Raw genomic sequence first — 16,687 nt, forward strand, 5'->3', positions numbered from 1 at the left:
AGGCTGATAAACCCTGCCATCAGATCAGCCCAAACTTCTCCCTGGTACATGCTCCTTTTAATGAAAGATTTTAACTCTCTTTTAGTTTTAGTCATGCATGTTACGAGTTCCATCACCAAGCAACTGAGTTCCCAGGGTCTGATGGCCCAGTGGATGCCGTATCACAGCAGCTTGCTATCCACCCATGCACTTGGAGCAGCTAAGTCGCTTCTCGGCTTCCAACATATAAAAGGCCGTCAGTGGGCTGGCTTTTGTCTTCCGGATTCAAAGGAAAGCGGGTGTTGATGCTGCTTAGCTTGCTAGGAGCAGGTCGAGTGTTGAATTCTGATCGCTGCTTGATACCCGCTACATTCCATGCATGGCTAAAGGGTAGCTGGTGTGTCTATGATAAAGTCAGTCTTAGCTAGCGGAGAGTCGCGAGCCATCTGGAAGCCTGGATTCAAGATCATTATAGTTGTCAAATTTCAGGGATTTTTCTTCTTCAAACTGGGGATGGTAAAGGCTTGTAGTCATTCTGGCATACCAGATAGCCTTGCAAGTTCAACATCTTTCAGCTATTTCAATTAAATAAGAAAGCTACATGGAATGGCGTATCCGAGAAATCTAAGGACTGCGAATTCCCCTCTCTCTCTTTATGGCTCTCATGCAGTAGTGACCCTAATCTGTCTCTGCTGCCCGATACAAAGGACTCTTGGCCAATTCCAGCATATCTTTATTCCGAGAAGGACGATAACTGATTATGGGTAAGACGTAGAGTGAATTTGGCCTGAACCTTGCTTCCAGGTTAAGAGTTGACGCCACCTGTCAGAACATCACACTCAAATGATCCTCTCTCATGCATCAAACTTGATATCAAGCATTCGGCTACATGTCAAGCCGATTGCCAAAAGGTTAAGTTGTATCTGCAGGCTCGTAAAGATTTCAAATTTTTGATTAGGGTCATGATAAGGGAATTGGATGGCCAGAAAACGATGTAAGAGCAATCCACTGTTATAATCGGCGAATACTGGTATGATTTGTCGACCTCTTGGTATCATGATGCTGTAAAAGAAACAGCTTGGCAAACAGCATTACAGCATCAAAAAGCTTTTAGGAGGGGGGTTGCACATCAAAACGATTTAAGACTCGCGGAGATCACATAAATGCCCTCCACGAAGCAAGGTAATGGTGTTTATCAACAAGACATACCAATGCAATTCCCGCACTACACAGGCAACGATGAAGGTAACCCGAATCTCATTCCCTATTGTGCTGCCTTGTTGGTATTTCACTTTCGTTCTTGGTCTGCAAGCCCTCCCTCCATGTGGCATCACGTTGACTGTTCGCTCAGAGACAGAAATTCGACACCGCCGCATTTGTTTGGTTTGATTCAGATACGAAAATTGAGCAGCATGACGGCATTGGAAAGCTTTAAGGAGAGGACCTTGCGCATCAAAACGACTTGAGATTCCCAGACTGCTGCTTGAATGGCCTCCACAGAGCAAGACCATGGTGTTTATCCACCAAAGAGACAAGGCTAAGTACCGCACTACATATATCATAGCCAAGATAACTTGAATCTAATTCTCTACTGATGTTGTTTTGGAGTTTTCTTTCTTTCTCTCTTTTCCCTTCAAATTTGTTGCTAGTTTACAAGTCCTCTCCATGTACGGTGCCGGCATGTTCACTGATCCGTCAACGATATTAATTCTGTACCACCACATTTGTTTAGCTTGATTCGGATACGAGAACTGATCATGGCTCTGATGATTTTTAGGTATACGAGTAAGCGCGTAAACGAGGCAAGGAACAGACTCCTGCGTCGTGACGCCCTCGTCTGGTTGCTGACGCTCCAATGCGCGAGAAGACAATGTTACGGTGCCACGACAAACTCACTGCCAATATGGCTCGTGTCTATATTAGGGAGGGACATGCGAATAAATTGTCCTGAAAAAATCGATTCCATTCTCGTATTGCCGTAGCGAGCTGAGCCAAGAACGCCATTTTCTCTAAACCCGTATTTGCCATCTGATGAAACATCTGACAACCATGGAAGCGCGTTACACCCCTCTCCAGATTGGTTGCTTCAAAGGGGTAAGATGGGTCGACAAGATGGGCCTGACAACCCAGGACTCGCAAAGAGCACTGAAAAGAGACAACTGCACTGCAGCGTCCGTATAATTCAGCCTTCGTGATCCTATCCAGCTCAGGCAATAAACCCAAAACGCACCAGAGCATGTCAGACGCCGTTCAAGGGTAGCCCCTCCATCAACCCTTGCCCGTCAGTGTACCAAGATCCTCCAGAACGCACTGAGCACTTGGTGATCAATCAGCCCACCAACGTCACTGGCTTGCGCGGTTTTCGGGAATGCGGGCGCGATCCCTGTGCTAGAGGGGAGCTTCAAGTACCGAAACCTTCGAGTCGAGAGGAACCAGTTGCAAGGGCCACGCGGCACGCTGTCTCATATTAAACATACATACAACCAACGGATATCAATGCTCGTCTAGTATTACATACAAACCCCTCCTCCCTACGCCCCGCAGCAGCTTCCTTCACTCATGGAGAGTCCATGATAGGTTCGTTATCCGGTTTCACATTCTTGTTGACAACCAGGGGGAACGGGCTGAGGACGGCAGAGATGTCGCCCCACCACCTGTCACCGTAGCGCTGGTACCAGTCCATGGTGATCTTGAGACCCTTCTCGAAGGGTGTCTTCTGTGTCCAGCCGAGCTGCTTGAGCTTGGTAGCATCGACGGCGTATCTGTGGTCGTTGAAGGGGCGGTCGTGGGTGTACTTGACCCACTTCTTGAACTCGGTCGTGTTCTGGTCGTCGATGCCCATCTCGGCGAGGAGCTTGTGACAGAGTGTGATGTTGGAGATTTCGTCGTACGAGCCGACGTTGTAGATCTGACCCATCTCGCCCTTGTGGAGGATGGTGTCGAAGGCGTCGGCGGCGTCTCCGGCATAGAGATAGCGACGTGTTGGGCTGCCATCTCCGTGGAGGACCACGGGCTGGCCGCGGTGTAGCAAGGAGGAGAACTTGGGGATGATCTCTGTGTAGGGCGAGCGTCAGTGATTGTGTCTGGTGTTCTGTCGAGCTGGAAATGCTTACTCTCTGGGAATTGGTGAGGTCCGTAGACGTTGTTACTCCGGACGATAATGACGGGGAGCTTGAAGCTTCGCATATAAGAATTCACAAGCATCTCAGCGGCAGCCTTGCTCGCGGCATAAGGGTTGGTAGGAGCAAGAATGCTTGCCTCGAGGAGATCATCGTCGTCGTCCTTGACCTCTCCATAGACCTCGTCGGTCGAGATGTGAATGAGGCGCTTGATGCCAACCTTCTTAGCACTCTCGAGCAGCACGTGGGTGCCGTAGACGTTGGTGTGGGTAAAGCCATACGAGTTGCCAAAGCTCAGGTCGACGTGCGACTGGGCGGCAAAGTGGAAGATGGTGTCGATGTTGTAGCGCTCGAGGCAGTCGACCACCTCGACGGGGTTGGTGATGTCGCCCTGGTAGAAGCTAAAGTTGCGCTTCTCGTTGAGGGCGCGCGTGTTGTTGAGCGAGGCGCAGTAGTCGAGCTTGTCGAAAGAGACGATGTTGTAGGCGTGGGGATACGTGAGGGTGAGGTGTCGCACAAGCCAAGAAGCGCTGTGAAGCTTGGTGTTAGCATTGGCGCATGGGGGTTGAGGTGTGGTCTTGTGCTCACATGAAGCCGGCGCCACCGGTGATCATGATGTTCTTGACATCGGGGTGAGGCTCAAACTTGGTGCTGCCCGTCAAGATGGGCGCACCCTGCCAGACATCGGCGTCCTGGAGGAAGTTGTAGTGCATGTTGTTGTTGGTGTTGTTGTTGCTGGAGCCCATGTTAGCAGAGTAGTCGAAGTGAGGAGCCATGTTTGTCACTGACGATGCGACCAGAGAGGACCTTGGCTGGAGGTTATTAAAGCTGGATGGAGTAGTGGCAACAAGAAAGACACCGTTTACCGGAGAATTGAGACAGAAAAGACAAAGTGGACAGAGTAATGCAATGCAATCTTCAAGACCAGACGGGTAGTGAACAGGCAGTCTCAGTCTAGCGAGTACTTAAAAACTGGAGAGAAAGCCCCGAAGAGAGAGACATCTTTTTTACGTGAGCAACCGAGTGGCATTCTCCCCTATTACTGTACCCAACATCACGCCAAACGACCCATTTCAACGGCTAACGGCCAGTCTGTCTACACGGTCTACCCACACCAGAGTGAAGAGTGAGAGAAAAAAAAGTGATGAGAGCGTGAAGAATCAGGGGGGCCATCATGGTCGGAATGGGGTGTGAGATTAGACATTCCCAAGGGCGAGACCAAATACCTCAGCCCATTTCCGTCTTGTAACAGTACAAACCCCTTGCTGCATGTGTCGTGTTCCTTGAACTGATCGCTTCCTTGCTTTGCCGCACGATTCTGCCGTCAAGGGAAAGTTCAGCTCATTAATCATGGCAATCTTTTGTCAATTGAGGCTTTGGGCCGAGGCGTTCGATAGTACGTGTGCCAAGCAAAGGAGGGTCCGATAGTCCCGCACTTGGCTTCTGACAGGGCCAGGGGGGAGTGCTGCAGTGGTACAGTACATTCACGAAGCTTGCTGCCCGGTGAGGTGACAGGGACCCGTATAAACAGGGGTGATTGTGTGCTAATGCGGTCACTTTCCAGCGGCTGAGATCGACGGAGATAACAAGGGTACGAAACAAACAGGATCATTTTTCGTCAGCACGTTACGAACCAACTGCATTTTCGTATTGAGTGCACATTCACTCTTGCAGATGATCAGGCTCTGATTCTCTGTCACTCTCAAGAAAGGGGGCAAGAAAAGAAAAAAAAAAAAAAAAGAAGCCAGAACTCGACCGGCGTCTCACCCTTTTTTGCCACGCGAAAGGCTCGATCTAACTAAACAGATCGGCATTGCAACGTAAAACAGGCGATCAATTTGATTCGCCCCTGCATTAGCCAACACAGACCAGCCGCTCGTAAAACCGAGCTACTGGATGTACTATTGGAAGCGTGGAGAAGTTGAGGCTGGGGGCGTGTCGATGCGATGGGTGCAAGGAACGGCGTGCCAGGCCCTTCTTTCGTTTCTTCGTCCTGTGTCTCGATGTGGCTAACAGTGACAGACCCCTGACTTCCCAAACAGAGGTGACATGACGGACAAGGAGGGACGGAGGGAGGGAGGCTTGCAGGCCGGTAGTCTGCAACGTAGTACGTACATGCAGCTGTCTCGGAGCTCCTGGAGCTTCCTCCTCGTCTGTATTTCTTCCTGGCCTCATCTCGATCGGCAGTTGCTTGCTCTTCATAGCTAATCGTTACAAACCTCATACCCAAACACCAACACCATCGCCATGTCTGCTTCCAACGGTACGTCTGCCAACCGCTTCCTCATCTGGGGCGGCAAGGGCTGGGTGGCTGGCCACCTCAAGGAGCTCCTCGAGAAGCAGGGCAAGGAGGTTTCCAGCACCACTGTCCGCATGGAAGATGTCGCCGGTGTCGCCAAGGTGCTCGACGAGATCAAGCCCACACACGTCCTCAATGCCGCTGGCTGCACTGGCCGACCCAACGTTGACTGGTGCGAGGACAACAAGGAGCAGACGGTTCGCTCCAACGTCATTGGTACTCTGACGTTGGCCGATCAGTGCGCCCAGCGAGGTATTCACTGCACCATCTTTGCGACCGGATGCATCTACCAGTATGACGAGAAGCACCCCATGGGCGGTGCTGGCTTCAAGGAGGAGGATGCTCCCAACTTTGTCGGTAGCTTTTACTCCATGACCAAGGGCCACGTTGAGCCTGTGAGTATCTCTACTGAAGCATACGTGAATGCGCCTCTGACGTGCAACAGATCCTGGCCAGCTACAACAATGTCCTCATTCTCCGTCTTCGCATGCCTGTGAGCGACGATCTTCACCCCCGGAATTTTGTCACCAAGATCTCCAAGTACGACCGCGTCGTCGACATTCCCAACAGCAACACCATCCTCCACGACCTCCTCCCCGGCTCCATTCTCCTCGCTGAGCATAACAACACCGGAGTCTACAACTTCACCAACCCCGGCGCCATCTCCCACAACGAGGTGCTCGCCCTGTTCAAGGAGATTGTCCGCCCCAACTACACCTGGAAGAACTTTAGCCTCGAGGAGCAGTCCAAGGTCATCAAGGCTGGTCGCAGCAACTGCAAGCTCGACACAGACAAGCTGGTCAGCAAGCTCAAGGAGTACAACTACGAGATTCCCGAGGTCCATGATGCCTACAGGCAGTGCTTTGAGCGTATGAAGGCTGCTGGCGTTCAATAGAGCATCAGCGCTCTGTGAGGACGTGGCCTCTTTGTGTTTTTCTTCATCACTGGCTATAAAAGAACAGCTGTCAAGTCTAGATAAAATAATGTGAATTAATTTAGTGCCAACGCCGTTTCGTCATAGATCAATCCATCCAAGCCACCGCTTTAAGACCCATTCTAAGAGCCTCCATTTTGTGCCAGCCGTCTTCTCAATAACCAACGTCGCTCAGCTTGAAATGAATCGCATAAACCATCTATATTACATACTATAATCGCATCTTTTTACCAGGACTCTCCGCAGTTGCCTGGTATATACTCTGCCCAGTCCATCTTCAACACCATCTTTGCCTCGGGGCAGTACGAGTAGATGTGATCGCGCTTCTCCTTTCGTCCCCAGACTGCGCCGTGAAGCTGGCCGGCACCGCCAATGTGATAGCCCATGGGCTCGTAGAATCCGTTCCTCCAGTCGTCAAGGCCCTTGACCCAATCACCTGGCCGACCTTGTTCGCTCAACTTGTTTCGCAGGTTCTCCCACTCGCACTCCTCCTGATCATCATCGAGGTCGGCGTCGCATTCAGGCTCAGGCACAATCTCGACCGGGCCTCCATTCATCTCTCCAGAGAAGGTTGATGATATAGATCCGTTGGCGACGCTGCCGGCATTGTGATGTCCAAGACGCTCAGACAGCCAGACGTCTTCAGGCTGGCTGCCCTCAATGCGACGCTGGTTGCGCAGGATATCGATGATACGGCTCACGCGACGGATCGAGAGTCCTCCATTTCCACCATAACGTCCTCCGACACTCCAAGGCGCACCGACCCAGTCGTAGCCAATAAAGTCATCCATGGAGCGCTTGTTATTGGCGCAGACCATCGAGTCGGTCTGGAATACGAGGAGGATCTCGGCAGGCTGCAGCACAGTATCGTATAGCCACAGCGTCGTCAAGAAACGACTGATCATCTCCTGACCAGCGGTGCTCATGTTGGCGGGGATATAGGTCAAGTCGACCTTGCCAGACTTGACGTGCTCGCGCATGGCGGCAGACTGGTTGACAAAGGCCACCGACTCGGGGGAGCCCATGAAGCGGAATCGCCAGTCGGGAGGCATCTGATACATGAACTTGAGCATCAGAGGCACGATGATGGGCTGTGGTCGGTTCTCAATGAGGAGAGCGACCTTGGATTCGTTGTAGATAGACTGGTTAGCGTATGTGAGGGTGATTTTGGGGAGCGCCGGATGAGGGACGACGGCCGCCATGACTGAGAGAAAGATGATGATTCTGAGGCGATTGGGTCAGTCTAGATGCCTTCAATTCTTTGGGAAGAGACTCACGCAAAAGTAACCCCCAATCCGATCGAGATGCGCATAAATTTGGGCGACATCAGTCGCTGATTTGAGAGGAAGTTCATGGCTGCTAGCAGTGGTGAAGGAGTGACGGGAAGAGCAATACAACAAAAACGAGACAAAAAAGAAGAAGCTGCCGTCTGTCAATTAATTCGGTCTTCAGCTTGAAAGAAGTAAAAGAGTCAGGTCAGTTCAGAATCGTCGCCCAGCTTCCCTCGTCGAAGCTGGGGTGTAAGCGGCAAAGAGAGAGAACCCGGCCAAGAGGAGACGACGAGAGAGGGGGACACTCCAAACGACAGGGGCTCCTGTCCAACATAAGGGGGGCTTCTCTTCCATCATGTAGATTGTACGGTACATTGACATCTTTTGATAGCCTGCTTCTAGACAACCCACTATCCCGTTCATCCTTGCACTCCCTCTGTGTGCTCGGCTGAACCGGAGGGTTTTGCCTCTGCCGCAGTAGCTCTAGGCCGCCTCTCCACATGGCATGCTAGGGGTGGGCGCTATCGTTTTGAGAGCCTGGGGGGAGTGGAGTGGCGCCGCCCTCTAGCCGCCTGAAGACGAGGGAGAGACAAGAGCCTGGAACGCAAAATTACGGGCCCTTTTACACGTCGACAGAGGGAGGACCCAACGGAACGGGCCTAGGTACTGTACCTGAGGGGGGCTGTCGCTCACTGAGGCATCGCATCATATAGAGCCGATAACACACCCCAGGCGCAGGGGGTCTCAATTGTGGTTGATGGGAGCGTAACTTGGGTCTTTGCGACCTGTAAACTCCATCCCAAACTTCCTCCATCTTCAGAACAAGTCAAGTGAAGCAAGCAATCATGGCGCCGCAGGTTGACTTGTCGCAATGGGCCGATTTGCCAGTCATGGCAACCAAGAGCCTCAAGTCGAGGCTCCCCACGACGATTTCGAGATCTACCATTCTCATTGTGGTTTCCCTCATCTCAACGTGAGTAGATCCTCAAATGAAGGCATCGCGAGAACCAACTAACAGTCTCCAGATGGATCTTTGCGACCGTGCTCGTCCCTCAGGTCAAGCCTACCATCACATCACAGATCGATGAAGCCCGACAAAGACTGCCCTCAGTCAGTATCGACTGGGCGCCGAATGACGACCCTCGCAAGAACTACAACACATCCAAGGTCGCTCTCATCATCGAGCCCGAGCCTCTCCCTCTGCTGGTCCCCTTGATCTTGCACATGATCGCCGTCGTGCCTCCGGATTGGCGATTCGTCTTTATCGGTTCCAAGAAGAGCGTCTACACCGTCGGTCGCGAGTATGGCATCCAGCTGCAGCAGGGTCTGGGCAAGATTGACCTCATGAGGCTGCCTAGCCCTTGGTCCATCAAGACTGAAGAGGACCTGAACCGTCTGTACACGGATTCGCGATTCTACAACGAGTTTTTGCCCGGAGTCGAGTGGCTCTTGACCTTTGACTCGGAGAGCATTCTTTGCGCCAATGCGCAGTCAAGCTTGAACGACTGGTTGGACTACACATGGGCTGGTGCTGCCAGGTAAGATGAATCCCATCGCTTCAGCGACACCCCTGCTAACAATCTCAAAGAGCCGACGTCAAGGCCTTTGCTGGCTACGGAAAGCTCTCGCTGCGACGCGTCTCTGCCATCCAGCAAGTCCTCGGCTTCCAGAAGCGCTACAACAACACGGATCAAGAAGACATTTGGTTCGGAAAGCGTCTCTACATCCTCCCCGACGCCAAGCTCGCCAACCTGACCAACGAGGTCTTTTCGGTGCAGAACAACGTCACAGAAAAGCCCATGGGCTACCACGCCCTTGGCCGTGGCAGGGGTCTCGATAAGGAAGTCTGGGGCAACGTCGAGACACGAAAGGCGGCACTCGAGTACTGTCCCGAGATGCACATGATTCTCGACATGAAGCTCGAGAAGGAGAGGTGTCCCCCTGACACGCAGGGTTGATTGGGCCCTGTCGCTGTCAACAGAGACAAGCTTTGGTGATGCGGGTGAGGGGCATGGAATGTGAGCAGGGGTAGAGCCATTCTGCAGCCCTCGTGTAAGTTTTATTTTGAGCAGCAGCAGCAAGTGTAACCGGTACGGATAGACTGTGTATTACCTAGATATCCCCAGTCAAAAAAATAATGACATGAATCCTTTTTGTTACGAGGCTGTGTCTGCCTCGTCTTGATGAAACAAACACCACCACATCCCGAAGGATTTGCGCTGTTTACTTCATCCTCCCGACCCCTCAAACACTCAGTCCTTTTACCGCCCTGTCCCTCCCGGCCGATCGGCACGATTGCATTGGTTGATCACGATGCGCAATGGTCCCATTGGGCCCATTGGCCACCCACGCACACGCGCGTACTGTACTGTACACGCAGCCACGCATGTCCCATTCCTTCCTTGTCCCGCTGACAGGATGATGACAAGGTCAAACTCTCCGGAGCCTCAACTACCAACCTCGTCTCAGCCCTGAACTATCAACCCCTTTAAAGACAGTGACCTCAAGAGGGGCAGAGAAACACAAACTTTTTTGCCCTTGCATCGGGTTAGTCTCCATTCGTATTTCAGCTCGTCTATCGCATGCCCGGCTGATAGCCTAGCGTCAAATAGATCTGCAAATGGCCCCTTCGATAGTCTCGGAGGTCGGCTCTCCCTTGGCCCACCATGGCTTGGGGCTGGACTGGCTATTTACAGCCCGCACGTATGAGACTAACTGTCGGCTGCGCCAGAAGGAAGGAAAAAAGACGGAGAAGGAAGAAGAAAAAAGGGGAACGAGCAGAGTTGGTTGCTACTGCAGGGGTGGTTTGTTGGTGGCGGCGTAAAGAGAGGCATTCCTGGCGCCGCTACAAAGATTCTCTTGCGCCCATGTACCGGTACTTTCATCTCTGGGATTGTCGTCGATACTCCACGCCCATTCCTTGTGCGGAACCAGTACGCAATACGAATACCTGCTTCTCCAGGGGCAGGGGTGCTTGACCAGCTGGCGTCTTTCTCTCCCCCCAGTCAGGCTGCTTCATCCCACTTCTCCGGTCCTTCCAGCATCCCCTCTCTCTCTCTGCCTTACCAGACAGAACGCTTGCTTGCTGTGTCTGTTTCACTGTTCTTTCATCTGGCTGCTTGAAATCTGCTGTTCCCTAACTACAGTCGTTCCTTGTCTTCATCAGCGCGCATCTAATTCACCATGTCCAAGGAAGCCGACCACAAGCCGTACGCGGACTCATCGTCCTCGTCGTCGTCATCCTCGTCTACCTCGCCCAGGGAGACGACGCTGTTTGATCACAGTGAACATGACCGCGACATGACGAGGTCGCCCAGTGAGTTTGAGCTCGATGAGCTCTACCATGATGAGGAGGATGATGCCCTCCTTGCTGGTGACCAAGAAAAGGCCGATAAGCCAGAGAAGCCAGAGCCAGAGCCCGTCAAGAAGTCCAAAACACTCAAGTCGGTAGTATGGACATTGGTCAACGTCTTGGCTACCGTCCTGATCGTACGTCACTTCACCTCCCATCTCAACATCACCATGCTAACCTCAGCCAGGTCTTCACAAACAAAGCCATCTTCTCAGATAAATCACTTAAGCATGTGCAGCTCTCCTTCGCCACATTTCACTTCACCATCACCTGGCTGGCCCTCTATGTCCTCTCACGAGAGCGCTTCGGCTTCTTCACGCCTCAGAAGGCTTCTTTTGGCCACACGGCGCCCCTGTCCATCGCCATGGCCCTCAACGTCGTCTTCCCTAACCTCTCTCTTGCCTACTCATCCGTCGCATTCTACCAGATTGCGCGTATCCTCATGACACCCTCAGTCGCCGCCATGGACTACGTCATGTACAAGGTCACTCTGCCTCTCAAGGCCTGCCTGACCTTGATCCCCGCCTGTATCGGTGTCGGTATGGTCTCTTACTATGACTCGAGGCCTACCAGCAACACCACCATCAAGACGACTTCCCAGCTGGGCGTCATGTTTGCCTTCCTCGGCGTCTTCTTCTCGTCTCTTTACACCGTCTGGATCTCGGCCTTCCGACGACGCCTGAACATGACCAGCATGCAGCTGCTCTTCAACCAAGCCCCCATCTCTGCTTTCATGCTCCTCTACGTCATTCCCTTTGTCGACACCTTCCCCGTCTGGGGTGATGTTTCACTGAACCGCTGGGTTCTGATTCTTCTGGTGAGTGCACAGAGTCTACCGGGTGAAGGAGTACTGCTAACATTACACCCCAGTCTGGCTTCTTTGCCGTCTTGATCAACGTTTCTCAATTCTTCATCGTTGCTGAGATGGGACCTGTCACTAGCACAGTTGTCGCCCACAGCAAGACATGCATCATTGTTGCCCTCGGCTGGATGTCCTCGGGCCGAACCGTGGCCGACAAGTGTGTCATTGGCCTGATCATGGCCCTTGTTGGAATCTTTGCGTGAGTATCTTTCCATCCTCCCGATCAATCCCATCGCTAACAAAGCAGTTACTCGGCGGTCATGTTGAGGGAGAAGGCCAAGGCCGCAAAATAAGCTCATACGGGTCGCCGGAGTTGAAATGGTTGTCTGAATACCGCTTGGGAGACAGGAACCTGGAGTTTTTGCATCTTGGGATTGTAAAACAGTTTGTTGAGCATTTGTTAGAACGATAGAATCATGCCATGCTTTCTGGGATAGTGAGTTTTGATTATATTTGCACACCGTCAAGTCTCAGTGAGTTGCCCAGTATTGATGTCTTGTCCCATTCCTTTGAAGGCTGGCAATACTAGACGCAGCCGGCACCAACCCTTTGGTCCAACGGTTTGATGATCACATCTTGTCGCAGGAGATGTGCTCAGCAGCAGGATTCATCAGGTGCTCCAGCCGCCTCCATCCAGAAGTTGAGCTCTAGTATTCGGGCACATTCACGAGGTGACGAGAAAGATGGCCCCACGCGATTCAAGAGAGCAGTTCTTTGCACGGAGAACAATGAAAGGGGGCGTCTTAGAGCTGTAGGCGCCATATTATTGACTAGTGTGGCAGATGAGGCTCTTCTTGGCTGCATGTCTGTGTTACCCTGGACTCCCGGGAGGTCACCTCTGATCGCCAAGTAGGGTGCATGTAGACCGACATAGCGAGCAGAATGGGAAAAGAAATGCTCTTTTTCTAGTGATATAATTTCTTAATTCTTGTCGAGAGTGCAATAATTGCCAGTGTGGAGCGGGTAGTGAGCTTGGGTAGAAGTTGATTTTCACCGGACCTCGGAGGCTTGAACCTGGTCCAAGCCTCGAAAAGAATTGAACGGAAATATATCCAGTCCACTTGGAGGGCTTTCCTAGTCATGAAGAGACTGTTTAAGATGACAAGATCACGAGGCCTCGGGTCAAGAGACACGTATACCTCCTCTAAGTTGAGAATGTGTCTGTAATCCATCACATCAACTCGGCCCACTGATGCCGATATGACACTCTCTATCAACACTGGTTGAATATTTGAGATGAAGATGCCACGGGAGACATTGGCCCGTGCTGATACATAGACAGCAGGACGGGAAACGTGGAGAGCTGGGGTGCCAAGATCTGCGGCCTAGACCGCAACAAATGGGACACGGATGGCTCGCAATGGGGTCTCCATCAAAATTATCATCATCTTAATCATGGACAAGGTTCGATGGGCCACTTTGATAATGTATAGACACTCTTGGCCCACGAGATACTTGGTGGCGAAGGGTGTGGGCTCAGTTCATATCATCGCATCAAGCACACCTCTCTCACAGACCTGTCATTTTCTCTCCTGTGCAGCATGGCAGAATAAGCGGATTATGTGAATTTCAATGATTCCTATCCGAATTCGTCATTCATACATACTATTCTGCTGTCCTGGATAACCAGGTGACTGATGGCTGGTCATTCGCCCATGCCCGCCTTCCTGTGACACGACCAACTCCCACGACATCGAGGAGCATTTTCTGCTCAGGCCAAAATCAGAGACACTGTCCAGACGGACAGACTTGAGAACCGAATATAAAACGATTCACTATCGAATCAGATGCCAAGAGAGCTTCCGCTTTTCCCGGCAAACGATGGCATGAGCTCATCTCCACAATACCTGGCGCTGGCTTGGTATGTCTCCCCCCCGGTGAGTGGGAATGAAAACTTGGCCCAAGCTGGTTAGAGTCGACAACTTTTACCGAGACGAATACGAGATATCGAGAAGGTTAAATATGTTCGTGGGGTGCGGAATCTCTGTGGACCTTGGTCTTCGCTGGGCTGCGTCGCCCGAAGTACGGAACCAACAGTCGAGTTCCCCAGGCTGGATGACTTACTACTCTCCGAAAGGTAGGAGAATTTGAATTATTAACAAAATGACCAATCACGTCTGTCAGAGCTGGGGTTTTTATCAAACAGGAGGACCATCCCTGCCTTACTCTTGATTCTGGCATAGCTATCTGGTAGCTGCTCTTCAATGGTCGCCTGCAAAATTATCATTTAATATTAAGCACACACAGACTTCTACTCTTACTATTGCCTCTGAGCTCACTGACCAGGCTCGTATTGTCTGTTAGTCGTCGCGTATTGGCAGTAGTCGATGAAGCTGGGGGACTGGCCGTTATATGCGGTCATCTCATTGAGCAGTGTGAGCTCAACAAGCCCTGTTTGTCACCTTTTCAACAAAATCATTCACCAAGTTATAAGACAAGACGCCGAGGCTGAGCTTTTGGGGTGTTGGCAGGGCTGTGCTCGCTTGTCAGTGAGAAATCAACTGTTTGGAAAGGCTGTTGGTTCGTGAATATTCTGGTGCCTGGATTAGGCTGGCGCTTGCGGGAGCCTCATCAAAATGATGGCTACGAAGATACGGACCGTAATTCAGTCCATGACGGTCATAGACTTGGCGAGGTACGCGCCCGAGGCGACCGCTGGAATAATGTGGGTGGTCATCTGCATATTAATCTGCCGGGCGAAAATTGAGACCTTTTCACTGTACGCGGGCGGCCACAGTTGAGACATTTCATCACCAGAGGTAAGACGCTCAGACCCAGGCGCACATGGAGAATAAGCATGCACTCTTTGTCACATCAAGGCTAGGAAAATGATAGGTAATGAGTTGCTGACAACTCCAACCGACCACTGTAACTGGGCGGAAGCGGAAGCCGGCGGCACGGGACGAACGACTGGTGGGCTGACCAGCAGCACTCGTGATTATCATTTGCTTATGCAGGTCGACGTGTGCGGACAAAAGGAGCTTGGTCGGAGGCTGTGCCGACGCCTGTTTGGTGTCTTTTGAAGCCTGGTTTTAGACTGAGGGCACTTATTGGCTGTCAAGAATGCAATACTACCACACCTGTGAATAAGGCTCTCGAGATGTGAGATGCATCTTGAGCCAAGGGAGTTTTCGCCCCGTAATCGATCCGTAAATGACAAGAGAGGGTGTTATCCGACAGCTGCTTGTTCCCTGTTCCCTTCAAACTCTGCTCCATCGCATACAGTACGATAGCACAATTTCAACCCGCCACATTACATTGCCACCAGCAACCCTGATCGCCATGTACCATGCCCCGCGGAACCATAAACATTATCAACACAATGCGAATGTTATGGATTACCTAGTCGACGGGTTTGAACATGGGGCGGCACAGCACAACGATCCCGCACACCTCCAAGTTGAGGGGGCGGGTTCAACTAGCAACCACTACGGCGTCGGCTGGGGCTGTACACAGGGTGCTTCCGGCAACGATAGCGAATTTACCGACACGTTACAAGGCGCAGTGTCCAACGACATATTGAATGGGGTAACACCGAGCTCTTTCGTCTGGCCTGCCGAGAAACGTCGCCTGAGGGTACGCTTTCTCAATGGGAGCGCTTCCGACCGGGAAATCGTCACAAATCTGGTGAATACACACTACAATACTATTCCGATGCGGATAAAATTCGAGTTTCTCAAGCCGGACGACCTTGGGCCTTCTGATATTCGAATATCATTCGGCACCCAGTCAAGCTCTTGTCTTGGGACGGAAGCCGAGAAGAATCCAAATGGGCCAACCTTGTGGCTCAACATGTACCGACACATTGCCGGTCTACCGGGCCCTACGCGACGCCGCCTGAGGCAAGCTGATATCTTGCACGAAGTTGGACACTCATTGGGCATGGTGCATGAACATCAACATCCTGATTGTCCAGCTGTCTGGAACTACCGCGAAATCCAAAGAAAGACGGGGTGGAAGTGTGCGCAGATCTACAAGAACTACGACCGAAGCTTTGTTCGAGGTACCAAGCCCCTCCCTTATGACCCAGAGTCCATCATGCATTACCCTATCGCCCCTGAAGACACCCGAGACGGCATGATGTTTGTCCCCCACGCCTGGGTATTATCTGAGGGCGACAGAAGGTTCCTCATGTCACTATACCCCGATCCATATATGCCCATGCTGCGCGAGAGCCCAAGGTGGATTCCAGAGTGGGAAATGGAGTATAAGCCAGTGAAGAAGAAGTCTGGAAGACACAAGCATAAGAAACCCAAGAAGTCCGATGAGCCGGGGTTGATAAAATGGATATTGTACACTGCTGGGTAGATTGTTGATTTCCCGACCCAGAGTCGAAATGAAAGCGATGAAACATTAATCCTCACCCTTGCTTATAGCGATTCTTGAGTATTGTTGAGTTTGATGTGCCCCAGCCGGCCTTATGAATCGTGGAACTGTCGTTCGAAGCCCTTCCGAGCGAACTCTGGTGACTGGGGTTGCGGTGGTATGTCTGCGCCCGTTGTGGTATTATTAGACCACGCAGTACTGATATTGGCTCCCATTAAACTCTTAGAGGGCCTTCATTTGATGTCCAGTTGAGGCGGAGCAGCTGTGTGTTACGGGTTCACTCGTGTTCACGTCAGCCACACATACATCATCCCTCTCCCGCCAATAATATCGGTAACATGAGTCTGCACGTGAACGTCTATTCTACCACTAGGAGTTGGCTTAATTTATTCTGTCGTGTAAGTAAGCAATGTGGTGTAATCGTGTTCACGCGTTTGTTGGAGTTCTAGCCCGCCACCCTCCTGATACTTACACCAAGACTCTCACCAGTGTATCTTTACGTGGGAGTGACGGAACAGATCGAACTTCTTCGAACAAATGATTCC

The 16,687-nt window shown here is 51.7% G+C and overlaps 6 protein-coding genes across 6 annotated transcripts; 4 read left to right on the forward strand and 2 right to left on the reverse strand.

Moving 5' to 3' along the window:
- Positions 1–2,536: 2,536 nt before the first annotated feature.
- NCS54_00969000 (NAD(P)-bd-dom domain-containing protein) lies at positions 2,537–3,874 on the reverse strand (the record flags this gene model as incomplete). Its single annotated transcript, XM_053155029.1, has 3 exons — positions 2,537–3,033; positions 3,093–3,628; positions 3,687–3,874. The coding sequence occupies 3 exons, from the start codon at positions 3,872–3,874 to the stop codon at positions 2,537–2,539; spliced, it is 1,221 nt and encodes a 406-aa protein (XP_053011004.1).
- A 1,471-nt stretch (positions 3,875–5,345) lies between these two features.
- On the forward strand, positions 5,346–6,292 carry NCS54_00969100 (RmlD-sub-bind domain-containing protein; the record flags this gene model as incomplete). The annotated part of the gene is made up of 2 exons (XM_053155030.1): positions 5,346–5,792; positions 5,843–6,292. 2 exons carry the CDS (start codon positions 5,346–5,348, stop codon positions 6,290–6,292), a joined length of 897 nt encoding a protein of 298 aa, XP_053011005.1.
- A 266-nt stretch (positions 6,293–6,558) lies between these two features.
- Positions 6,559–7,685, reverse strand: NCS54_00969200 (DUF5672 domain-containing protein; the record flags this gene model as incomplete). The annotated part of the gene is made up of 2 exons (XM_053155031.1): positions 6,559–7,555; positions 7,609–7,685. The coding sequence occupies 2 exons, from the start codon at positions 7,683–7,685 to the stop codon at positions 6,559–6,561; spliced, it is 1,074 nt and encodes a 357-aa protein (XP_053011006.1).
- Positions 7,686–8,447: 762 nt separating this feature from the next.
- Positions 8,448–9,560, forward strand: NCS54_00969300 (DUF5672 domain-containing protein; the record flags this gene model as incomplete). Its single annotated transcript, XM_053155032.1, has 3 exons — positions 8,448–8,575; positions 8,628–9,140; positions 9,191–9,560. The coding sequence occupies 3 exons, from the start codon at positions 8,448–8,450 to the stop codon at positions 9,558–9,560; spliced, it is 1,011 nt and encodes a 336-aa protein (XP_053011007.1).
- A 1,225-nt stretch (positions 9,561–10,785) lies between these two features.
- NCS54_00969400 (EamA domain-containing protein) lies at positions 10,786–12,109 on the forward strand (the record flags this gene model as incomplete). The annotated part of the gene is made up of 4 exons (XM_053155033.1): positions 10,786–11,091; positions 11,142–11,771; positions 11,825–12,015; positions 12,064–12,109. The coding sequence occupies 4 exons, from the start codon at positions 10,786–10,788 to the stop codon at positions 12,107–12,109; spliced, it is 1,173 nt and encodes a 390-aa protein (XP_053011008.1).
- Positions 12,110–15,098: 2,989 nt separating this feature from the next.
- NCS54_00969500 (Peptidase M12A domain-containing protein) lies at positions 15,099–16,124 on the forward strand (the record flags this gene model as incomplete). The annotated part of the gene is made up of 1 exon (XM_053155034.1): positions 15,099–16,124. One exon carries the CDS (start codon positions 15,099–15,101, stop codon positions 16,122–16,124), a length of 1,026 nt encoding a protein of 341 aa, XP_053011009.1.
- Positions 16,125–16,687: the final 563 nt, after the last annotated feature.

This window comes from Fusarium falciforme, chromosome 7, assembly GCF_026873545.1.
Source record: "Fusarium falciforme chromosome 7, complete sequence".
Taxonomy (NCBI): domain Eukaryota; kingdom Fungi; phylum Ascomycota; class Sordariomycetes; order Hypocreales; family Nectriaceae; genus Fusarium; species Fusarium falciforme.